The following is a 25,749-nucleotide window of genomic DNA, read 5'->3' as shown; positions in this document are numbered from 1 at the left end:
CTGCTCTAGGGTCTTCTTCGTTCCAAGGAGCTAATGGGCTGGGCTCTGAGGATCCCACAAACCCTACCTGAACCCTGAGACATACACCTAGTGTTCCCAGCTTGTCTTTTATTCTCTGGTACACATCCCTCCTCAGGTCACACACAAAGCACAGGCCCATCTTGTCTTACACACACACCTTCTGTGGTGTCAAACATTTAGCCATCATACACACTCCCTTGACATACACACACACACAATTGTCCCCAGTTCACTGATGTCACACACTCAACCATTTCACACACATATCTCTCCTCTAGTTACTAATATACACACACTTGGGTGTCACACACACTCCTTCCCTTTTTCTACCCCTTGGGTGTTATATGCATATGTTCCCTGTTCCCTGTTGGACAGACATCCTTGAGCATTTCACCCACAGAGCCCCAACCTCTCCTTCATCATACACCCACCTCCCTTGTCACACACGCCCCCTCTGATGTCACTGTTGCACACCTCCATGTGTCACACCCAGCCACAGCCTCTCTGGAGTCACACCCACACCATTTTCTTGTCACATACCCACACTGGCTTCTCCTGGTCCCACCCCACCCAGACACGCCTGTGTCACACACTGAATTGCCTTCCTCTGATCCACACAGCCTCTCATGGCTCACACCCAGAGCCAGCCCATTCGGCATCCCCCACACACCCCCTCGCATGTCACACACACCCTCTCACTCATGTATCACACACTGCCACAGTCACTTTTGGGATGACATGCACACACTTTTTTCCTTGTTACACATACATTTCCCTTCAGGGGTCTCAAAACATGGATTATAGCCCCTTTCATCTCACTCTATCTCTTACACACACACACACACACACACACACACACACACACACCCTTTCCTGTTATAGCCATGATCTCTAATGTCATACATCCAGGCCTTATAGGGCCCACACGCACACACGAACACATACACACCTCTCTCAGCCACACATTCTCCCACCTAGCTTTACACACCCACCCTTTCTTCCACTTCACCTAACACACCCACCCAGCTTGTCCCTACACACAATTCTGCCCATGGCCCACACATGCCTCCTTCGGGGACAACCCTTGCTCAGGACATCCCCAGGGAGGAAGGCTGGAAAGCTCTGTGTCCACAGGCCTCCTCTTACTCCTTCCCTTCCCCCCAGCCAGGACACGCCAGTCTGGAACACCCCTGCCCCGAAAGGGTCACAGTACACCCCTCAAGGACACAGTCACCGGCTCAGAGAGACCCACGCCCCTCATCCTTTGCTCCCCCCCAAGGACACTTACCACCCCCTCCCCCCAACCCCTCTCATCGCAGACAAAGCTCCCAGCCCCGGGCCGCAGCCAGAAGGGGAGGGGGTCTGGACCCTCCTCAACTCCCCTCTCGGTACTGGGTCTAGGGAGGGGAGTCCTTCCCCTCCTTAGAGCTCTTGCACCTGCCAACTAGGGGGGAGAAGAGGATAGAGAAAGGCGAGGCCCCTGTACGCTCCGCTACCCCGAGCGCAGCCCTTTCTTACCTCCCGTGTTGCTGCGCTTGGTGCAGACCACCTCGGGGGGCGTTTCGAGGGGCCTCTTGCGGGAATCCGGGGCCTCGGGCTCCATGGGGGGGGCCTGGGGCGGCGGCTGCTGCTGCTGCTGCTGCGGCTGCGGCGGCGGCGGCGGCGGCTGCTGTGGCGGCGGCGACGGCTGCTGGGGAGGCTGGGGTTGCGGCGGCGGCGGCGGCGGGGGCGGCGGCGGCTGCGGGGCCGCGGAGGCCGTGAAGAGGCCGTGCACCGCGCCGGCGGCCATCATCCTCATGGTCGGGGGGGGGGGGTAGGGGGACGGGGGAGGGGGAGGAAAGGGGATGTGGGAGGGGGAGGGGGCGGCGGCGGAGGGAGGGGGGAGGGGGAACCCCGGAGAGGAAAATCGGAGGGAGCTGGTTCTGGGGGGTGACAGAGTCAGGAGAGCGGACGTGAGCAGTATGGGAGGGCCAAGGGGGGTCTTCGATGGGGTCCGGAGAAAACTGAGGGGTGGGGTCTCTCTCAAAATCAGGGATCCCGAGGATTGACCGCGCCACTGGAGGGACCGGACTCCCTCCTTTGCTACCCTGGGTGGAGGGCCGAGCCCCCCAGACCCTGCTCGGGGCGGGGGGCCGGAGGTAGGCTGCGGAGGCGACCGCTAGTGGGGACGCAGGGGACGGCGGGCACAGGCGGCAGCGGCGGCAGGGCTGGCGGTGGCTGCTGGCCCGAGCATCTTCTTCCCGGAGGCTCCCTGAGTGGCCTGGCCCCGCCCACCCGCGCAAGGTCTCGCCCATGCCGGCCGGGGACACGCCCTTCAGTGCCCCATTGGTCTGTCCTTGAAGCTTAGACCACGCCCCCACACGTTGACTACTCCTCTATAGGTTGGCCACGCCCCTTCCCACGGCTGCCAGAGGGACCCAGCTCTAGGCTACAATAAGGACCTGCGCTTGGGCACACGTTCCCCACTCTTCACCTGTAAAGAACGTTCATTGAGTACTGACTATGTTCTGGGTCCGGTTCTAAGTAAGCGCTTCACAAACGTTATCACATTTATCATATACCAACTATGTGACGTACTCTTATTATTTCCATTTTACAGGTGAGGAAACAGCCTCAGCAACTTGACATCACTTGGTCGAGATAAAAAATCCCACGTCGCAAGTCTCCCACCTCTGACAGCTGGGAAGTTCCTCCTCAAATCTTTCATTTGTTCCTTGAAGAATTAACACAGGGTTACTGCAAGGCCTCAGGGGATTAATTCAATGAAAACCTGAGTTAAAGCATGTAGCTCTGAGTCTAGCACCCAACTGGTGCTCATTTTAATAAACATGTACTAAGTGCCAGGCACTGTCCCAAATGCTGGCATACAACAGGGAGCAAAAGAGTCTTGGCTCTTGTAAAGTATTAGTATTCATGTCATTAAGAAAAACAAATTTTCAGATGACAAAGTGGAGGCCCAGGAGTGTGGAGTGTGGCTTGTTCAAGGCACATAGGTAGACAGAGGGGAAACCGGAATTTGAATACAGGACAAGCTTAATTTCAGAGCCTAAAATCATTGGAAGTATGGAGTCTTTTCTTGGAATTGATTATTGTTAATATTCAATGTTCTTTGATACATGAATTTTCTTATCCTTGGATTCCTGGTCTCCTAGGACTCTTTCCTTCTTAGGTCAGCCAGAGGCAAGATTAGGCTCAGAGGAGGCCTGGATGGGGGTGATTGTGACAGCAGGGGGCCTCTCCCTCTGCTCTACCTCACTGCTGCCCTTCCCTTGCCATGCTCACAGGTCCTCAGGATGGGGAGGTAGCAGATGGCCTGTGGTGGATGGGGTGGCAGCCCATCTGTCCCCTCCCCCTATTGTCCCCAGAGCCAAGGGGGATGATAGGGGGTTGTGGTCCACTGCAGTCTAGATCCTCCCTCTCCATCTTCCTGGAGGGAGCTGAGGAGCTGGTTGCTATGGAGACGGAGAAGAGGCAAGAAGGATGTAGAGAGATACTGGGGTCAGGCGGAGATCCACACCTTAGACCCTTTGAGTCACATATACCCATACCACACAGGTACATATCCTAACATCCATGGAGTTGAGGGTGAAGTCACCCCTGCCCCAGTCACACAGGCCCGCTTGCAGACACACAGGTACACACTCATGATGTATGAAGACAACTCACAGGGGATAGGCACATGTGTGCAGGTGTGTTCAAGCACATACACTTATCAATAATGAATAATGCACATTCAAGTCATGTGGACCCAAAGCCACACCACAGGCTCTCACACATAAATAGACACATGCATGTCCAATATTCGAGTATTTCCCAGGTGCACATACTCAGAGCCAAAACAACTCCACACTTGGCCACATACACCCTGAGAAGTTACAAGTACATGATCACAGCCACAAAACAAGCACAATCTATATTACATAAGGCATACATGTTAGCGACATGTGATATATACACTGACAAACAGACTCAATTGTGTCTTCCACACAAATTGGGTAATCACACACATTTAGATACATGGCTCACATAGTCTAATGCACACAATATGTGAGACCTCACAAGTCATTCAGCAACATGCACAACACACATGGAATCCTGTGTGTTGCTCAGCCCCTACCCCAAGTCATGCCTGCAGTTCTAGCTCCACCCCCCCCAAACCCTCCCATTTGGACACACACAACAGCACGGTTGGTCACGCACTCACACTCACACACAAACACAAACCTCCTCCTAGATATTTTTAAACCCCGGCTAGTTCTGCTGCTATGGCAACCACCCCAAACCCATTGCCATAGCAACCCAACGTCAGCTTTCCAAGCACCAAATCCTGGGGGATTGCAGGGCCCCAATCAGAGGCTGGTGGAGGGGGTTGCTACACCCTCTGCCATCACATATGCCATCCCAGTACCCTCATCCTAGAGCCTTCAGGGGAGCAGCCGCCCAAGGCTGGGCAGGGGCTGCAGCCAGGGGTGTAAGGCGGTAGCACTGAGCTGGGACAAGGACTATCCTCAACTTGGAAAATTTTCTTCCTGCTCATCAGAGCTTTATGGAGGGGCTCATGGGACAAAAGTCATCCTGCATCTGAACATGTATGAACCTGATTTCAAAATCTGGCTGAGGTTGCCAGTTCAAATCCCTGGACTTGCCTGGTCAAGGCCCATACAAGAAGTAACTATGAGTTGATGCTTCCCACTCCTTCCCCACTCAGAGGCAGAATAAGGTCGGTTGAGGCCCCAGGTGCAGAAGAAAATATTGGGCCCCTTAAAAAAAAAGAGAGAGACAGGGAAAATAAAAATACATGTTAACCATATTTTTAAATGAGTAAAAGGTATTATGTACTATTAATGTTAATATTGCACATATGAAACCAAAGTTGGTGTCATTAGAAAAAAGTGTCAAGTTGGGTTTTTGTGGGGCCCTTCAGAAGTCGGGGCCCAGGGCACGTGCCTGGTGTGCCCGCTGTTAAATCCGCCCCTGTCCCCATACCTTTCTCTCTCTTTGTCTCCTCTCTCTAAAATCAATAAATAAAATCTTTAAAGCTATTTGAAGCCTTCTCAAGTTAATAAACAAAGACAAAAACAAAAAACAAAACCTGGCCCTGCCATTTACATGGACTTGGGCATATCCTTACCCTCTCTGAGTTTTAAATTTCTTAATTTGGAAAATGTTGCTTGCTGTTGCTGTCAAAACTAACAGCCCAAAGGACTATTGTGACTGTGGTGAAAAGCCCAGGCCAAGTTGCATCCAAATTCTGACCCTCCCACTTTCTAGCTGTATGAACTCAAGAAAGGGTCTCCTCTCTACTTTTATTTTATTTTTATTTTTTTTAGTGAGAGAGAGATAGAGAGCATGTGAGAGAGAGTCAGGAAGAGAGATGAGAAGCATCTACTCGTAGTTGCAACACTTTAGTTGTTGATTGATTTCTTTCTCATAACTGCCTTGACCAGGGGGCTGCAGCTGAGCCAGTGACCCCTTGCTCAAGCTAGGGACCTTGGGCTCAAGCCAATGACCTTGGGCTTCAAGCCAGCGATCATGGGGTTGTGTCTATGATACTATGCTTAAGTCAGGGACCCCACACTCAAACCGGATGAGCTGGCGCTCAAGCCAGGGACCAAGAGGTTTCAAACCTGGGTCCTCAGCATCCCAGATCAATGCTCCATCTACTGTACCATCACCTGGCCAGGTAGGGGCCTCCCCTTTTTGTGACAAAATTGGGATTATATAGCCCAATTATATAGTGTTGCTGGTAAGATTCCAACAAAGGAGTGTGGTCACTGACCTAATAATTTTTCATGTATTCCAATATATTTAAGTCTTAACCATCAAAGCAGACATAGTTGGCTCCTTGAGGTAGGTGCTTTTATTATTCTTGTTTTGCAGAAAAGAAAATTGAGGTTCAGAGAACTTGCCTAGGATCACACAGCTGCAAAGTTTTGAAGTGTGGGATTTGAACTGAGGTGGTCAAAGGCACATCTTTAGCCATTTCCCTCTCTTGCCTCTCAAAGAGGGGAGTTGGGAGAAGGGTGATAGAATGGTGGATGCTTGGAAATGCTTTCTAGCCTCAGTTTTCTAGCCTGAAAAATGGGAGTTCAAATGATCCTGCTGGACACAGTGTTGGAGGAGCTATGAAGAAGCTTGCATCTAGGGGCTCCAAGGACAGGCTGGCACACCTGAGTGCTCTGTGTAGGTGGGGAGCGAATTGTGTGGGACAGGGCAAGCGGGCACTGGGTGGGTACAGAAGGGAGGCGGGTTGGGGTTCAAGCCCTGCTTTCCTCTTTCCCAGCTCACTGACCTCAGGCACAAGTTTTCTCTAGTATGAGTCTCAGTCTTACCATCTGTCAATTGAGTGGTGAGGAGTCGAAGAGCCAAAGGAGGTAAAACCACTTGGCATGGGTCCCAATGAAAAGCTGTTATTAGTATCATCTATCTAGTCTGTACATGGGATTTAAGAGAGGCAGGATTGTGTGGTGCAGGGTTGTGCAAATTTTTTGACCCACAGTAAGAAATACACTTAGTGTCATGCTTCAATGCCTATAACGCTGAAATAAAAGTTCGTGAAATCATACTCATCCTGACCAGTTGGCTCAGTGGTAGAGCATGAATCTGGTGTGTGGATGTCCTGGGTTTGATTCCCAGTCAGGGTACACAGGAGAAGCTATCATCTGCTTCTCCAACCCCTCCCCTTCTCTCTTTCTCTCTCTTCTTCTACTGCAGCCATGGCTCCATCAGTTTGAGCACATTGCTCCTGGGCTTTGAGGATGGCTTGGTGGAGCCTCTGTCTCAGGCACTGTTCTGAGCATGGCTCCAGATGAGGTTGCTGGGTGGATCCTGGTCAGGGCGCATGCAGGAGTCTGCCTCTGTATCTCCCCTCTTCTCACTTGGAAAAGAAAAGGAAAAAAAGAAATCATATTCTACCTATACCTTAGTCTATGTTTACACTATGAGCACAGTTCTAATCTACTGAAAAAATGCTGGATGATATCATAGTTCACTAAGCAGTGGTGACCGACAGTATGAAAACCCTGGTATGGTGCCTATAAGGTGGAATCGTGGAGTCGCTGGAGGATTTTAAGCAGGGGAGTGACATGGCTCCAAAGTGGTGATGGAGGAGAAGGGACCAGATAGGAGCTGGGATGGAGCCAGAACAGACTCCAGGGAGAGGGGGTGCTTTGCTGGGACCCCAGTAGGGGCAAGAGAAATGGAGAGATGTGATCAGAGGCCAATACATAAAGCAGTTAACACAGAGTATCACACACAACATAGAGTGGTTATGAGTGTCAACCCTGAAGGCAGATTGTCACTCATTCATCTGACAAAAATATTTATTGAGCACTTCTACTATGTATTGGGCATTGTTCTAGGCACTGAAGATATAGCAGTGAACAAAAAAGACACAAATTTTTGACTTCATGAGATCACATTCTAGGGAGATAAACAATAAACAAGTAAAACATATACTATGTTAGATGATGGTAAGAGCCGTGGAGAAAAATACATCAGGGAAGGGGGTGAGGGATTGAGGTCCAGTGGGTGGGAGGGGGTTGCAGTTTTACAGAGTGGATAGGGAAGTTGTCACTTGAGGAGGTGATGTTTAAGCAGAGGCCTGAAGGAGGTGAGTCAGTGTGGCTCTCCGGGGATAGAGCAGTGCAGGCAGAAGGAAGAGCAGGCAATGGCTGTGAGGTAGGAATACATCTGCCATGTTGGAGACAGAGGAGCTCAGGGAAGTTGAAGAGCAGGACGGAAAAGGCTGGAGAGTTAGGCAGGGAGCCAACATTTTCTGCCTTGAGGGCCACAAAGACCTAGCTTTGACTCTGAGTGAACTGGGACCCTGGGAGAGTTAGGTCTTATCACAAGATCCTCCTGGCTGCATGTGAACAATACCGTGTCAGGGGCAGGGTAGAAGTAAGGGGCCCAATGAGGAGGTGATCTTGACCATCCAGGTGCAAGGTGCTGGTAGTTGGACCGGGGTGGTAGATAGCAGTGTAGGTGGGGACACATCACTGGAGTCCTGCTTCTCCCATGTGACTTTGGGCAATCATTTCACCTTTCCTGAGTCTCAGTTTCTTCATTTACAAGTGGGGTGATAATAAAACACCTACCTCCCAGAGCTCCTGTCTGGTCTCAGTGTGACAGAGCTAAGAGAGAGCCTTTGGCACAGAATGCGTGCTCAACAAATATTACCTGCCATTTTCCCCAGGTTCCCAGGCCAGGGAAATTCTGATTCCTGTCCGCTGGGGCAAGGATGGGGTTTGTCAGGATGAGGAAGAGAGGGGTCTGACTTGGCGTAACCATGTATGCATGTCTGATCTGGGGATATTTGAGTCAGAGAATCTTGGAGCAAAAATCTTTGTGCTGAGAGGGCCGTTAGGGGTCGTTTGTTCCTAACGGCTTCTTTGTAGTATGGGGAGACAGAGGTCCAGAATGGCTTTATCACTCTCAGGAGCCCACAGTGAGTTGAGGGTTGAGCCAGGGCTACAGTCCATCCTGTCCACTGTCCCTCGGGCCTGTGTTCCCAGTCCTGGCTGCCTCTTTGGTGATTATGGCATCTGACCGCAACCCCTCCCCCTCAGCCTTAATATCTTCCTATGACTTCCTACTGCCTCTGGGATACATTCCAAATGCTCCCAGTTGCTCAGGCCAAAAACTTTGCATTCGCCCTTGACACCCCCCTTTGCCTCACACCCATATCCAATCCATCAGCAAACCCTTTCTGCTGCACCTTTAGATTCTAAATCTGACCCCGTGTTGCAGCCTCTATCAATACTGTACTACAAGGTCCAGGTCCCACCAGCCCTCCACCTCCGACTCTCACAGGAACCTCTTTCCTGGGCTCGCTGCGTCCACCCTTGCAACAGCCAGAATCCTTCTTTTCAAAAGCAAGTCAGATCATACACTGTGTTGTATGCAAGCTACATTTTTTTAAGAAAAGTGATTTTAGTAAGAACTTTGAAGAACTGTAGATTTCTTGCCTTAAGTTTGTGGAGAGAGCCTGACCAGGCGGTGGCGCAGTGGATATAGCATCAGACTGGGATGCTGAGGACCCAGGTTCGAGACCCCGAGGTCGTCAGCTTGAGCTCGGGCTCATCTGGTTTGAGCAAAAAGCTCACCAGCTTGGACCCAAGGTCTCTGGCTCAAGCAAGGGGTTACTCGGTCTGCTGAAGGCCCGTGGTCAAGGCACATATGAGAAAGCAATCAATGAACAACTAAGATGTTGCAATGAGCAACAAAAAACTAATGATTGATTCTTCTCATCTCTCCGTCCCTGTCTATCCCTCACTCTGACTCTCTCTCTATTTCTCTAGAAAAAAATAAAATTAAAAAAAAAGTTTGTGGAGGGAGAAATTTCTGTGCGTCTCTTCACAGGTTGAACTTTACATATATTATGGAAGGGGAAACCGAGGCACAGCAGGTGAAGTCACTTGCAGCAGAACTGGGACTTGAACCCTGGTAGCCTGGCTGCAGAAGCTACCCCTTAACCACTCTACCATGTTATGGGCCTTTCTCACACATCTCTCTCTTCTCAGACAACTTTCTCCAAGGTATGCAATAACCCCCCTTCCCCCACTACCCCCTCCCACGGGCCATCTAGAAATGTAGAATATCAGTGTATAGGGTTAAGCTGATTCTATGTAATAGTCTTTGGTTGAATTTAATTTTAGTAATTTCCCTCCTTCATCTGCTCCCCTCTCATATGCAATCACTTTAGGGTACTGAATTTTGGCCCTCAATCCCTCCTTATTCTTACATTAAAATCCATAATTAGCCTTAAAGTTAGTTTTGTTGTATGTGGTTTTTTTTTTTAATTTTAATTTTTATTTATTCATTTTAGAAAGGAGAGAGAGAGGGAGAGAGAGAGAGAGAGAGAGAGAGAGAGAAGAGAGAAAGAGAGAGACAGAAAGAGAGAAGGGGGAGGAGCAGGAAGCATCAACTCCCATATGTGCCTTGACCAGGCAAGCCCAGGGTTTCGAACCGGCAACCTCAGCATTTCCAGGTCGACGCTTTATCCACTGTGCCACCACAGGTCAGGCCTGTATGTGGTTTTTAAACTTGCAAAAATGCCTTTGAGCTACAAATCTGTCTTTCTTTCATTGTACTTTCTGGGAGCTCGCTATGGGCCTTTGCTTATTTCTAGCTCATGATGAGTGAGTTTGAAGAGGACTCTGGAGAGGTGGCCTGGGTTTAAGTTGCAGCCTGGCTGCTCACTAGCTGGACGACCTGGGGCAAGTTACTTAACCTCTCTGGGCTTCAGTTTCTCCACTTGTGAAACAGGGGGTATTAAATCATGGTCCCTTTCTCAAAAGGTCATTGCAAGCTGGTATCTTAAAGCATTTAGCACGAGGCATTTTTTAAATTTATTTTTTTATTTTTATTTTTTTGAAGCTGGAAATGGGGAGAGACAGCCAGACAGACTCCCGCATGCGCCCCACCGGGATCCACTCGGCATGCCCACCAGGGGTGACGCTCCGTCCACCAGGGGGCGATGCTGTGCCCCTCCGGGGCGCCGCTCTGCCCCGACCAGAGCCACTCTAGCGCCCGGGGCAGAGGCCAAGGAGCCATCCCCAGCGCCCGGGCCATCTTTGCTCCAATGGAGCCCTGGCTGCGGGAGGGGAAGAGAGAGACAGAGAGGAAGGAGGGGTGGGGTGGAGAAGCAAACGGGCGCCTCTCCCATGTGCCCTGGCCGGGAACAGAACCAGGGTCCCCCGCACGCCAGGCCAGGGCCAGCACGAGGCATTTATTAAGCATTGCTTTGGCTTTTTTTTTTTTTTATATATTGCTGTGTGGTATTTCATCATATATTCCACATTCTACTTTTTGAGCCCTAATAATGGACATCAAATTCCTTCCAACTCTTTGCCACCTAAACTTCCCTCATTGCTCATTCTTTTTTTTTTTTTTTTTTTAGAGAGATGTTTTTCTTTTTTTTTTTTTTTTTTTTTTTTTACAGAGGCAGAGATAGACAGGGACAGACAGACAGGAACAGAGAGAGATGAGAAGCATCAATCATCAGTTTCTCGCCGCGCATTGTGACTTCCTAGTTGTTCATTGATTGCTCTCTCACACGTGCCCCGACCGCGGGCCCTCAGCAGACCGAGCAACCCCCTGCTGGAGCCAGCGACCCTGGGTCCAAGCTGGCGAGCTCTTTGCTCAAGCCAGATGAGCCCGCGCGCGACCTCGGAGTCTCGAACCTGGGTACTTCCGCATCCCAGTCCGACGCTCCATCCACTGCGCCACCGCCTGGTCAGGCTCATTGCTCATTCTTATATGTACCTCATTTGTGAGTCTGATGGAGAGGGGAAAATGGGGTTCTCAGCTGTTCTCACATTAATTTCTCAAAGTATTGCCAGATTGCTCTCCAGAAAGGATGCACTCAGTTGTACTCCTTCCGTCAGTGCCGAATGACCCGTTCTTCCATATACTTCTCTGGAACTCGGTGTTCTTAGACTGTCTAATTTTGGCCAGTCTAATGGATGTGAAAGTGTTGCTTTATGCATTCGCTTATGTAGATGAGTTTAGCATTTCTGGGCTTTAGTCTTCATCTCCACTCAGAATTACTAAAAACGAACACATGCCTCCGTGTGTGTGTGTGTGTGTGTGTGTGTGTGTGTGTGTGTGTTTAAGGTTTTGAATGCTACCACTTTGATATTTTAGACCCTGTCACAGTAAACAGGGAACCAGAATAGTACCTTTCTCCCATATTGTTTTCTATTTTTCCTTTTTATTTTTTTTTAGCGAGAGAGAGACAGAGAGAGGGACAGATATGGACAGACAGGAAGGAAGACTGATGAGAAGCATCAGTTCTTTGCTGCAGCTCTTTAGTTGTTCATTGATTGCTTTCTCATATGTGCCTTGACCCAGGGGCTCCAGCTGAACCAGTGACCCCTTGCTTAAATCAGCAACCTTGGGCTCAAGTCAGCAACCTTGGGCTTCAAGACAGCGACCATGGGTCATGTCTATGATCCCATACCCAAGCCAGTGACCCCGCACTCAAGTTGGTGAGACCACACTCAGATCTTGGGGTTTTGAACCTGCATCCTCAGTCTCCCAGGGTGCTGCTCTATCCATTGCACCACCACCTGGTCAAGCTTTCCCATATTGTTAAGACGATTTAATGAGATGATAGTGGGACCTGTTTATTGAACGTTTACTGCATGGCAGGCACTGTGCCAAGCACTTTACATGTATTAATTAATTTATTCCTCACAAAAATACTATGAGGCACATCGTGCTGTTATTATCCCTATTTTGCAGGTGAGAAAACTGACACATGGAGAAGTTGGTCATACGAAGCAGAGCTGGGATTCAAACCAGGGCAGACAGACTCATTCACCACCTCGCTGCCTCTCACTGAGATGACGCAGGAAGAACACCCAGGGCTGAATAAATCCTTTGTGTTTCCACAGCTTTAATACTCATCCAGACAGGACATTCTAGAGGGACTTGGGCAATGTTTGTTGATTGCTTCAGCAAATTTGATAATGGATTTAGCTTTTGGGTCACTTTATAGGCATAATAATAATAGCATCTCATAAAAAATCATATTAGAGTGTGTGAAACTTGGCAGGGACTCACCTGGGCCTCTGGGTCCCCATCTGTAGTCCCTGTCCTGTTTACAGCCTTTCTGGTTCCTAAATCAAAGCACTTGTTACTATCACAGTTGGCCTCCTTTCCAGCACCCACCGGGTACCAGTCCTGTTCCCAGCTTTTACGTGAATGAGATTGGGGGGCGGCTGTCACCCAGCTCTCCAGCTACTCTGTGCCTGCACCCACTGAACATGGTTGGACAGAAACACACACGACAACAGGACTGGGCTCACTGTAGGTTCAAGATCACTCATGTCCATTCACTCTCCCGTGCTCCCGGCAGACTATTTCACACTGTCTCACCCCTCCTTTGACCTTTATCGCCTCCTCCTAGTCCTCACTCTGGCCCTTGATCCTGCTCCGATTTCACAGAGAGAGGAGAGGTCCTCAGAAGAGAACTTCCACAGGTTCCCAGGACATTTACCTGGCTACCTGCACCCAAGACACTGTTTTCTGCATTTCTTCCTGTCAATGACAGAAACACTCCTAGCCAAAGGCCACATCTTCCTGTGTACACTACATCCCATCCTTTCTCCTCTACCCAGGGACATAAGTCAAGCAGTTCTTTTCCTCTCTCCTGCATCATCAATTCTCCCCTCCCTTCTTGATCATTCTCATTTGCATAAAAACACACTCTGATATAACCATGCTTTATGTCCTTGTCTAGCTACAGCTTCAATATTCTGCTGTCTTTTATAACAAAACCCTCAACAACAGTGATCCATACTAAGGTCTACAATTCCTGGCCTCCAATCATCCTTGAATCACTCTAGTCAGGGTTTGGCTCCACCACTTGGCCAAGTCAACTCTTGAGGACACAAGTGACCTTCATGTGGCTCAATCCAATAGTCCACTGACCCGCCCTCATGTGACTAAAGTCTTCTAACTGATAGTCACACCCTCTTCCTAAGTTATTTTTCTTGGCTTCCAAGACACTCACTTTCATGGTTTCCCTCCTTTCTTAGTGGCTATTCTCTCTCAGACTTCTCTGCTGTTTCTTTCTCATTTGGGACTTTTTATTATTTATTTATTTTTTCATTTTGGGGTTTGTAAACATTGGAGGGTCTTGGGGCTCAGTCTTTGGTCCTCTTCTCCTCTCTTCATCACTCCTTTGGTGATAGTCTCCCAAATGTACATATTTTTCCAGGTTGGACCTCACCCCTGAGTTCAGATTCACATATTCACCTATCTACTTGGAAGTCTATTAGGTACCTCAACAGGTCCCAAACCAAACTCCTGATCCTCACTCTTCCCCTTCCCCCTTCTAGTCTCAATAAAGGAAAACTTCATCTTGGCAGCTTCTCAGATGAAAAAGCCTTGCAATCATTTTTGACTTTTCCTTCCCAACACCCAATCCATCAGCAGATTCTGTCAACGCTACCTTCAGACTATATGCAGATTCTAACCGTGTCCTGCCACCCCCACTGCTACCACCCTCGTAAAAGCCACCACCATCTCTCATTCAAATTATTTTTTAAATGTTTTGCTTAAATTTTTCTTATTGAGGTGAAAGCTACATATAAAATTAACCATTTTTAAAAGGCACAAGCCAGAGACATTTAGTACATCTGCAATGTTGTGAAAGAATCATCTCTGTTTAGTTCCAAAACGTTTTCATCATCCCCAGAGGAAACCCCACACCCATTAAATAGTGACTCCCCACTCTTACTTCCACTCCTCAGTCCCTGGAACCACTAATATGCTTTCTGCCTCTGTGGATTTGCCTACTTTGGACATTTCATATGAGTGGAATCATATAATATGGGAACTTTTGTGCCTGGCTTCTTCTGCTTAGCATGTTTTCAACTTATCTATATTGTAGCATAGATCAAAACTTTATGCTTTTTTATGGATGAATAATATTCCAGCCCTGGCCGGTTGGCTCAGCGGTAGAGCGTCGGCCTAGCGTGCGGAGGACCCGGGTTCGATTCCCGGCCAGGGCACACAGGAGAAGCGCCCATTTGCTTCTCCACCCCTCCGCCGCGCTTTCCTCTCTGTCTCTCTCTTCCCCTCGGGCAGCCAAGGCTCCATTGGAGCAGAGATGGCCCGGGCGCTGGGCATGGCTCTGTGGCCTCTGCCTCAGGCGCTAGAGTGGCTCTGGTCGCAATATGGCGACGCCCAGGATGGGCAGAGCATCGCCCCCTGGGGGGCAGAGCACCGCCCCTGGTGGGCGTGCCGGGTGGATCCCGGTCGGGCGCATGCAGGAGTCTGTCTGACTGTCTCTCCCTGTTTCCAGCTTCAGAAAAGTGAAAAAAAAAAAAAAATAATAATAATAATATTCCATTGCATGGCTATACCACATTCTGTTTATCCATTCATCTATTAATAAACATTTAGGTTGTTGCCAGCTTTTGGCTATTCTGAATGGGGCTGCTATGACTACCCATGTACGAGTATCTGTTTAAATATCAGTTTTCAAGTCTCTTGGGTATATGCATAGGAGTGAAATTGCTGGGTCATATGGTAAATCTATGTTTAAGTTTCCAAGGAATTGCCAAAATGTTATCTCATTTGAATTATTTTAACAGTCTATTTTTAACTCAGCCATCAGCAGGACCACTTAGACATGAGTCGAGTTATGTTTCTGCTGCCCTCCACCTTTACTGGGTTCTAACCCATTCAGAGCAAAACCTAAGACTTTACTCAGAATGGCCTACAAGACCCTACATGATTTGGCTTCTGGCTCCCTCCCAGATATCTTCTACCACACTTCCACACACTCCTATTGACCTCCTCGCTGTTCTTTAAATGCATCAGTATGTTTCCACCTCAAGGCCTTTGCATTGACTGTTTCCTTTTCCTGGAATGCTCTTCCTCTAGACCTACAGGACTGGCTCATTCACTTACTTCAGGTCTCTGCTCTAAGTCAGCTTCTCTGAGACAGCTTCTCTGGCCATATTGTCTCATTTATTCTGCTTTATTGTCTCCATGACACTTACCCCTACCTGACATTTATTTATTTGTATATTTTTAGTTTATTTTTATTTCTATTTATTTGTGACAGACAGAGAGAGACAGAGAGAGGGACAGATAGGGAGAGAGATGAATGAGAAGCATCAATTCTTTATTGCAGCACCTTAGTTGTTCATTGATTGCTTTCTCATATGAGCCTTGATGGGGGGGGGGAGCTATAGCAGACCAAGTGACCCCTTGCTCAAGCCAGCGACCCTAGGCTCAAGCTGGTGAGCCTTGCTCAAACCAGATGAGCCCGCGCTCAAGCCGGTGACCTCGGGGTTTTGAACCTGGGTCCTCCATGTCCCAGTCCAATGCTCTATCCACTGTGCCATTGCCTGGTCAGGCTATTTATTTGTATTTTATGGTTTGTTTCCCTTTCACCAGGTCATGAGCTTCTGCTGTTTGTCCACTGACATACTTACTTCTACACCCTGAAAAGCTTTTGGTGCTCAATAACATTTAGTGAATGAATGAATTGAACTCTATTTATAAACTGAGAAAGTGAAGCTCACAGAAGAAGCATGATTGGTGGGAGTTCCCTCAGCTGGTTAGAAGAAGCCTTGGGTTCTAATCCCAGTCTCTCTGACTGCCAAGCGCAAGTTCTCAACTGGATTATTTTGTGAATTTTATATGTAGGCCTCATCACAACCCTAAATGTTAGTCTTTTGGTGATACACAATTCACAAGCAGGAAAACTCATACCCACAGAGGAAAGGGGACCCCCCAACCAGTTGGTGGCAATGTCAGGACTGGCTACTTGGCCTCAGGGCAGGATTTCTGGTACTAGCTTTTGGCACACAATGGTCACTCAATAAATGCTTAATGATTGGTGTTGAGGGTGCGTTTATAGTAAAGCTCATATAAGTTTCATGCTCATGATTTGCATAGGACCTTCCAAGGCCCTACCAAAGCATTCTTATGGTCTGATGTTTAAAGGAGGATATTTAAAATGCAATTGGTTTCTGTCACTGTCTTTTTCCAGTTCCCTTCACCCTGTTGTACTTCTCTTCACCATGGTGGTGCTTAGGCATTTATGGGACCTAGATGACAGGAATAGGAGTTAAGGACAATTTCAGGTTGGATATTGTGGGATATTTTTATGGGATTCATAGATACTTCCAGGTATACTTAAATTGCCTACCTACCTAGTTGCCCTGGAGTAGAAATGGCTTCCCGGAATGCTCCTACTGTCCAAGGTGCTAACTCACTAGGTGCCAGGCCACAGTCATTGTGGTGTGAACTGTCCTCTAAGGCAGCGTTTCTCAACTGACCATCCCAACATCAGGATCCTTAACTCTTTTACGACAGTAAGAAATTTCTGGCGGACCCACACCTGTACCCTGACTGGAGGTTGAAAAACACTGCAATTGAAGATCACTCCAGAAGCACCTGCACAAGGGAGTTGAATCAAGAGTAAAAAGGACTGAGCCAGAAGTTGGTCTGTGGAAACATTTTCACATGACTTACAGCTAACATGAATTCCACTTTATTAAAGTTTTCACAAATTTCCCTCAAATCTACATGACATTACCAATACTGACTTGTGATGCTGAAACTTTAAAAAAATTCTAATGACTAAATAAAGTTCCATCAAGCACGCCAGAGGAAGGATAATTTACTTTTCTCTCTGGAGATAAGGAAATTGTGAAATAAGTATACGAAGCCAGAAAAGTAGGAAACATATCACAGAGGTGTGTCAAGCAGTAAATGAATAAAAACATTACGTTATCACCTTTGGGGATTTGCAATGATTGCGGTATTTGTCAGTTCTTTGAAATATGTAATTTGCTATTATTTCATGTTCGAAGTAAATTTTCACGTTCATACCCAATTTTGTGTTTTTGTATTCCTTCTCTTAAAGAATGCTCCCTCCTCCTCCCCTACTCTCACCTCATTCTCTGTGCTGTATCCCAGTTGCTGCCTGATTGGCTCAAAATAGGTGTCCTCAAGCTGTGTGGTCCCTGGCCACTGGCTCTACTTCTTTGAGCCTGTTTCTTTAGTGGCAAAATGGGGATCACAATAGCGCCTATATTGCAGGGTTGTTAACTTTAAATAAACCAAGGCTTTCAAGTACTTAGTGCAGGATTTTTTATGCTAAGAACACTTCCGCAGTTTTCAAACTACACCCAAGATCTTCACTTGCTCTCGAGCGTCCAACTATTCCCCTGGCTGTCCCCGGCCTTTTCTTCCCGAGGGCGCGGCTTACTCTGTCGCAGGGTGTGATGGGCGGAGCTAAGGGCCTACTTCCGGGATTCCCTCCCCTCTCGAAGGAACAACCCTCTTTATATGACTGACAGTAATAATTAACCAGTAGTGATTGGAAAGGAGACCGATGACCCGACCCACTTCGGAACCTCTTTTCTGAATTGGCCGACTGCAATCTGTAAAGGGCTGGTTCTTCTCTGGGGCGGGACAGAGTGATGGGCATCTGTTTGACTAATGGGAACTTGGCTGTAAGTAAGCCAGAGCCATTCAGAAGTAAGAAGACCGGATCCTGGGGCGGGGCTGAAGCTTCGGCAGTTGAACCGTTCGCGAGGAGGGGTGGTGGTGGGAAAGGTGAGAGACAGGGAAGAGCGGAGGGTGCGCGGGACCGGTGGGCGATCGTGGGGGGAGGGGGTGCTCTTGGGGAGAGTGGGCTGCGGCAAGCTGCTGATCCGGCAGTGTGGGAGTCGGGAGGGGGTGCCCTAAAGCGCTTTCATTAGGGTTTTTGAGGCAGAGGGCAGATTGTGAGACGGAAGGTGTCTTGTATTTCTCAGGAGGGTCTTTAACTGGGAAAAGTGTGTAAAGCAGGAGAGACAACAGATGGTGAAATAGAAAAATGCCCGTGTAATACAGCCTTGCGAGCTAATGGGAGGTTTTAGGGCAGAGGGTTAATAAAGCGCATGGAGGGGCGGAGGGCCCTGCAGTGAGTTGTAAGCTTTGATTTGTGGTGGCGTGGCGGTGTGGTCACGTGAAGAAGCAATACTGGGGAGCGAGAGGGCGAGGCCTCTAGAGATGCTTTAATGAGGTGGAAGGCATAGCCTTGACTGAAGGCTCACTATGTACAAGGCTCCTATCAAGTGTGTTATGTGAATTAACTCTTTAACTGCCTAACAACCCCGTTGCGGTTAAGAGCAGGGGCTTTGGCCTTGGTTGGCTTGAGTTTGAATCCTGGCTTTGTCACTGGTCCTGCCGAAGAACATCAAGGCGGCTTAGGCAAGTTGTTTACTTAACCCTTTGCGTCTCAGCTTCATCAGGTAGAATGACCTCTTCTCGGACCATACCACTCACCTAGTGGCCTCACGCAGGTTTTGGGCTTCAGATAGTCTTTACATAGTGCTGTTTCCAGTCTGGATCTCCCTGGTGAACTCCAGAGTCAAATTTCCGGGCGGTGCCTGCTTGCTACTTGGAAGTCCTGCTGACATCCAGCCTTAAAGACTTGTCCCAAACCAAACTTGTCGTTTCCCCCCTTCCACCTCCAAATCCAGTTGATGACATTTCCATTCTTCCAGGCACTCGGATCAAAACCCATGGACAGACTTGTTCTTCACTCTCCCTTTTTCTCTGACCCGCATACACTTGGTCATTCCACAGATGTCATCTGCGCTACCATCAAAACATACCCAGAATCCAGCCTGTCTTACACTCTCTCTGGCTGCCTCTTGTCATCTAAGCCCTCAGTGTTCTTATTTGGTTTTACTCCTCACTGGGATCCCTGCCTCTGCCCTTGACCCACGTACAGGGGAATCTTGTTAAAACAAAAGTCAAACCATGTTCCTCCCCCGTTCAGATCCTCGACTCCCACCTCATGCAGAAGTCCTTGCCAAGCCCACAGCCCCTCTTGATTCAGCTTTCTCTCCTCCCCACTCTCCACTCTTGCCACTCCCCCTTGCTCACCCTGCTCCAGCTGTGGCTGCATTGTCCCCCAGACTTTCCAACTACATTCCCACCTGGAGAATGTACTTGCCAACCCCTCTGGGTCGTGTTCCCCTAGATGTCTAGCTAGACGGCTTCTCCCTTAGCTCCTTCAGGCTTCTTTCTTTTTTTTTTTTTTTCATTTTTCTGAAGCTGGAAACAGGGAGAGACAGTCAGACAGACTCCCGCATGCGCCCGACCGGGATCCACCCGGCACGCCCACCAGGGGCGACGCTCTGCCCACCAGGGGGCGATGCTCTGCCCATCCTGGGCGTCGCCATGTTGCGACCAGAGCCACTCTAGCGCCTGAGGCAGAGGCCACAGAGCCATCCCCAGCGCCCGGGCCATCTTTGCTCCAATGGAGCCTTGGCTGCAGGAGGGGAAGAGAGAGACAGAGAGAAAAGCGCGGCGGAGGGGTGGAGAAGCAAATGGGCGCTTCTCCTGTGTGCCGTGGCCGGGAATCCAACCCGGGTCCTCTGCACGCTAGACCGACGCTCTACCGCTGAGCCAACCGGCCAGGGCCCAGGCCTCTTTTCAAATGTCAACTCCGCAGACAGGTCCTGGCAGACCACCCAAGCTAAAATAACTTCTGTCACTTCCTGGTTCCTCACCACTTGGTTTTAGTTTTCTCCATAACCCCACCACCAGGATATGTATTAGTGTTTGTGTATATCCATTGGGATTCCTTTTTGTTTCTTTTTTAGTAGTTATTTATATAAATTTTCCATTGATTTCAGAGAGAGAGAGAGAGAGAGAGAGAGAGAGGAAGCATCAACTCATTGTTCTACTTAGTTGTTCCATTATTTGTACACTCATTGCTTGCTACTCATATGTGCCTTGACTGGGGATCAAACCAGTGATCTTGGCACATGGGGACAATGCACTATGCAATGAGCCACGTAGCCAGGGAATTAAGTTATTTATTTATGTATGTATTATTTCCCTTTTTAAAAATTGAATTTATTAGGTGACATTGGTTAATAAAATTATAGGTTTCAGGTGTACAATTCTATAATCCATCATCTATACATTGTATTGTGTGTTCGCCACCCCAAGACAAGTCTCCTTCCATCACCATGTATATTCCCCCTTTACCTTCTACCTCCTCTCAGCCCCCTTCCCTCTGGTAATCACCATACTGTTGTCTGTTTCTATGAGGTTTTTTTTTCTTAATCCCTTCATCTTTTTCACCCAGCCCCCAACCCTCCTCCCCTCTGAGAGCTGTTGGTCTCTTCTCTGTATCCATGAGTCTGTTTCAATTTTGTTAGTTTATTTTGTTCATTAGATTCCACCTATAAGTGAATCATATGGTACTTGTCTTTCTTTGCCTGGCTTATTTCACTTAACATAGTAATCTCCAGGACCCTCCATGCAGTCACAAAGGGTAAGATTTCCTTTTTATTTTTTATAGCTGAATAGTATTCCATTGTGTAAATGTACCATAGCTTTTTTATTCACTCATCCACTGGTAGGCAGTTGGGCTGCTTTCAAATCTTGGCTATTGGAAATATTGCTGCAATGAACATAGGGATGCAAATATTCTTTTGAATTAGTGTTTCAGGTTTCTTCTGATATATTTCCAGAAGTGGAATCGCTGGGTCATGAGGCAGTTTCATTTTTAATTCTTGAGGTAACTCCATACTGCTTTCCACAGTAGTTGCACCAGTCTGCATTCCCACCAATAGTGCACAACTGTTCCCTTTTCTCCACACCCTTGCCAACACTTGTGTGTTGATTTATTGATGATAGCCATTCTGATGGTGTGATGTGATAGCTCATTGTGGTTTGAATTTGCATTTCTCTGATGATTAGTGACATTGAGCCTCTTTTAATGTCTGTTAGCCATCTATATGTCCTCTTTGCAGAAGTGTCTTCAGAGTTTTTGCCCATTAAAAAAATTTTTTTTTTGACAGAAACAGAGAGACAGAGAGAGGGACAGATAGGGACAGGCAGACAGGAAGGGAGAGAGATGAGAAACATCAATTCTTTTCTTCGTTGCAGCACCTTAGTTTCTCATTGATAGCTTTCTCATATGAGCCTTGACTGGGGGAGGGGACTGTAGCAGGTCAGGTGATCCTTTGCTTAAACCAGATGAGCCTGCATTCAAGCTGGTGACCTTGGGGTTTTGAATCTGGATCCTCTGCGTCCCAGTCTAACTATCCACTGTACCACCACCTGGTCAGGCTAAAAAAATTTTAAATTTTTAAATTTTTACTTTTATTTTTTTAGCAAGAGAGAGAGAGACAGACAGACAGAGACAGACAGACAGGAAGGAAGAAAGATGAGAAACATCAATTCTTTGTTGTGGCATCTTAGTCGTTCATTGCTTTCTCATATGTGCCTTGACTGGGGGGGCTCCAGCTGAGCCATTGATGCCTTTGCTCAAACCAGGACCTTGAGCTTTACGCAAGTGACCTTTGGGCTCAAGCCAGTGTCCATGGGTCATGTCTTTGATCCCACTCTCAAGTCAGAGACTGTGCACTGAAGCTGGTGAGCCTGCATTCAAGCTGGATGAGCCTATGTTCAAGTGGCAACCTCGAGACTTGAACCTGGGACCTCAGCGTCCCACGTTGACACTTTATCCACTGCACCATCACCAGTCAGGCACCATTAGTTTCTTTTTTTTTTTTTTTTTAAATTTTTTTTTCTTTTTTTTTTTTTTTTTGCATTTTTCTGAAGCTGGAAACAGGGAGAGACAGTCAGACAGACTCCCGCATGCGCCCGACCGGGATCCACCCGGCACGCCCACCATGGGGCGATGCTCTGCCCACCAGGGGACGATGCTCTGCCCATCCTGGGCGTCGCCATGTTGCGACCAGAGCCACTCTAGCGCCTGAGGCAGAGGCCATAGAGCCATCCCCAGCGCCCGGGCCATCTTTGCTCCAATGGAGCCTTGGCTGCGGGAGGGGAAGAGAGAGACAGAGAGGAAAGGGCGGCGGAGGGGTGGAGAAGCAAATGGGCGCTTCTCCTGTGTGCCCTGGCCGGGAATCGAACCCGGGTCCTCCGCACGCTAGGCCGACGCTCTACCGCTGAGCCAACCGGCCAGGGCCTAGTTTCTTGATAGGAATTGTGTTGAATCTATAGATTGCTTTGGGTAGTATGGTAATTTTAATGATGTTAATTCTTCCTGTTCATGAACATGGTATCTGCTTCCACTTATTTCTATCTTCTTTAATTTCTTTCTTTGGTGTCTTATAATTTTCCAAGTACAAATCTTTAACATCCTTAATTACATTTTTTCCTAGCTATTTTTTTTGGATGCAGTTGTAAATGGAATTGTTTTCTTAGTGTCCCTTTCTGATATTTTATTATTGGTGTATAAAAATGCAACTGATGCCTGGTCAGATAGCTTGGTTGGTTAGAGCCCTGGTCGCAAACCACGGTTCGCAAGCCACATGCGGCTCTTTGGCCCCTTGAGTGTGGCTCTTCCACAAAATACCACGTGCGGGCGCTACCTCGATAAGGAATATGCCTACCTATATAGTTTAAGTTTAAAAAATTTGGCTCTCAAAAGAAATTTCAATCGTTATACTGTTGATATTTGGCTCTGTTGACTAGTGAGTTTGCTGACCACTGGGGTAGAGTGTTGTTCCGATATGCAAATGTTTTGGGTTTGATCCCCAGTCAGGGAACATACAGGAACAGATAGATGTTTTAGTTTCTCTGTCTCTTCCTCTCTCTCTAAAATAAATACATTAAAAAAATGCAGCTAGTTTTTGGATATCTATTTTGTATCCTGCTACTTGACTAAATTCATGTATCAGTTCTAGTAGTATTTTGGTCAAATCTGTAGTGTTCTCTATGCAGTATTATGCCATCTATAAATAATGACAGTTTTACTTCTTTTATTTATTTCTTTCCAATTTTTATTTCGTCTTTTTTATTTTTATTTTTGACAGCGACAGAAAGTCAGAGAGAGGAACAGATAGGGACAGACAGACAGGAAGGGAGAGAGATAAGAAGCATCAATTCTTTGTTGTGGCTCCTTAGTTGTTCATTGATTGCTTTTTCATATGTGCCTTGATGGGGGAGGCTACAGCAGAGTGACTTTGGGCTCAAGCCAGCAACCTTGGGCTCAAGCCAGTGACCATGGGGTCATGTCTATGATCCCACGCTTAAGCCAGTGACCCCATGCTCAAGACAGTGACCTTGGGGTTTCAAACCTGGGTCCTCTGTGTCCCAGTCCGACACTCTATCCACTGTGCCACTGCCTGGTCAGCTTATTTTTCTTCTTGTCTGATTGCTGTGGCTAGGTCTAGGACTTCCAGTACTTTGTTGAATAAGAGTGCTGAAAGCAGACATCCTTGTTTTGTTTTCAGTCTTAGGGGAAACGCTTGTAGCTTTTGCCCACTGAGTATGATGTTGGCTTTGAGTATCATATATGGCCTTTATTACATTGAAGTATGTTTCCTCTATTTCCACTTAGCTCAGAGTTTTATCATAAATGGGTGCTGGATTTTATCAAGTGCTTTTCTGCATCTACTGATATGATTATGTGGTTTTTTATTCTTCATTTTGTTTACTTGGTGCACATTTATTGATTTGGATATTGTACCAACATTGCATGCCTGGAATGAATCCCACTTGATCATGATGTATGATCTTTTTAATATATTTCTGGATCTGGTTTGCTAATTTTTTTTTTAAGTGAGAAGAAGGGAGATAGATAGATTTCCGCATGCATCCTGACTGGGATCCACCTGGCAACCCTTGTCTGGGTCAATGCTCAAATCAACCAAGCTATCCTCAGTGCCTGGGGCCGACATTTGAACCAGTCCAGCCACTGGCTGCGAGAGAGGAGAGTGAGGAGAAGAGAGGGAGGGGAAGAGAAGCAGATGGTCGCTTCTCACATGTAGCCCAGCCCGACTGGGGATTGAACCCGGGACGCCAGCATGCTGGGATGATGCGCTCTTCATTGAGCTAACCTGCCAGGGTCACATTGTATCCTTCTTTGTCTCTATTTTTTGTTTTAAATTCTATTTTGTCAGATGTAAGTATTGCTACCCCAGCTTTTTTCTTTTCTTTTCATTTATATGAAATAGCATCTGCCATCCCTTTACTTTTAGACTGTGTGTGTCTTTTGTCCTGAGGTGGGTATTTGTAGACAGCATATATGTGGCTCTTGTTTTTTTGCCATTCAGTCTACCCCTTAGAGTGCTGGTTCCATATGAATAAATATAGGTATCAGCACTGAGAAGTGCACATAGGTACTTAAAAGGTGTTACTTGTACTATATGACCATTATCACCATTTCTGGGGCAGGGGTGTGTCTCCCTGTTGTATTGGGCAGAGTTGTTGAGCTGAGAGGGTTTGGGTGAGTCTAGATGGGGGTAATGAACTGGGCAGATTGTGGTGGCCAAAGGCAGAAGATCTCAACTCTAGTTTGTGCTGGGGGAGCTTGTAGGAAATGCAGATTCCACCCCCAGAGATTTTGCTTCTGTAGGTTTGGGATCATGCACAGGATCCAGCATTTTCATTAAACATTTGAGGTGATGCTGAAGTTCTGCAGCCCTCATTGTGTCAAATAGGCTGATCCAGAGCTTGGCTGGAGCTCTCATTACATTCTTCCTCTTTGGCTGGCCCTCTGTTGGAGACAGTGGGAGTCAGGGAGGGCTTCTTGCAGGAGGGGACATTGGAACTGAGACCTGAAGGATAACAATGAATAAGCTGAGGGAGAAAATTTTGGCTGAATCTTCAGTGTCTAGGACCCCATTTCCCGGACCCCATTTCCTGGCATCATCCTTTAACTCATAAGCAGCCCCTGATCTGTGATAGGCTCAGGGTGCCGAAGATACGAGAATGATCAAAATGGCTCTACCCTTATGGGTTTCTGGTATGACAACTAATCATCAACTAGTTGCACAGATGGTAGCAGCTGACTGACACTGTTTGAAGCACCTTATATGTGTTTAATGAATCTCTACAACAATTCTTTAAGGTGGGATCTCTTATTATCCCCACTTTACTGATGAGAGGGAAGTGCCTTGCCCAGGGCCACATGTGGGTAAGTGGTAGAGCAGATTCTCTACCCAGGAGTCCTTAGCCTGCAGCATGTGCCATGCTTAAGGTGTGAAGCCACCTGTAGATTAGTGCTAGCCGGGAGAGCAGAGCTAGGCAGGGAAAGGCAGCTGGGTAATGAGTTGGTGGATGAACACTCTAGACCCTCACTGTGGGGTCCTGGGCAAGCCTCAGTTTCATCCTCTATGAAACGGGGGGTTGTTACAACACCTACCAGAGCGCAGAATTCAGGGTAAGTCCCTGGTTGATAAATGTGCACGGCCCCTATCTAAGGTAAAA

General features: G+C 47.7%; 2 protein-coding genes across 4 annotated transcripts in view; one reads left to right on the top strand and one right to left on the bottom strand.

The window, feature by feature from the left end:
- Positions 1-1,757, bottom strand: part of NOVA2 (NOVA alternative splicing regulator 2) — a 31,485-nt gene extending 29,728 nt beyond the window's left edge. The window contains exon 1 of the mRNA XM_066271749.1: positions 1,540-1,757. Within this exon, the coding sequence (XP_066127846.1) occupies positions 1,540-1,624 (85 nt within the window). The 5' untranslated portion in view covers positions 1,625-1,757. The remainder of the gene's footprint in view (positions 1-1,539) is intronic.
- A 16,295-nt stretch (positions 1,758-18,052) lies between these two features.
- The window catches only part of CCDC61 (coiled-coil domain containing 61), a 29,979-nt gene continuing 22,282 nt past the window's right edge, over positions 18,053-25,749 (top strand). For 2 of the 3 annotated variants that reach the window (XM_066271748.1, XM_066271746.1), the window contains exon 1: positions 18,053-18,114. The gene's annotated coding sequence lies outside the window, so the exon portion shown is untranslated. The other variant, XM_066271747.1, reaches the window with a different exon arrangement.

Source organism: Saccopteryx bilineata, chromosome 3 (genome assembly GCF_036850765.1).
Source record: "Saccopteryx bilineata isolate mSacBil1 chromosome 3, mSacBil1_pri_phased_curated, whole genome shotgun sequence".
In the NCBI taxonomy this organism is placed as follows: Eukaryota; Metazoa; Chordata; class Mammalia; order Chiroptera; family Emballonuridae; genus Saccopteryx; species Saccopteryx bilineata.
The sequence above is the reverse complement of the archived record's forward strand: the minus strand, read 5'-3'. Positions and strand labels throughout refer to the sequence as shown.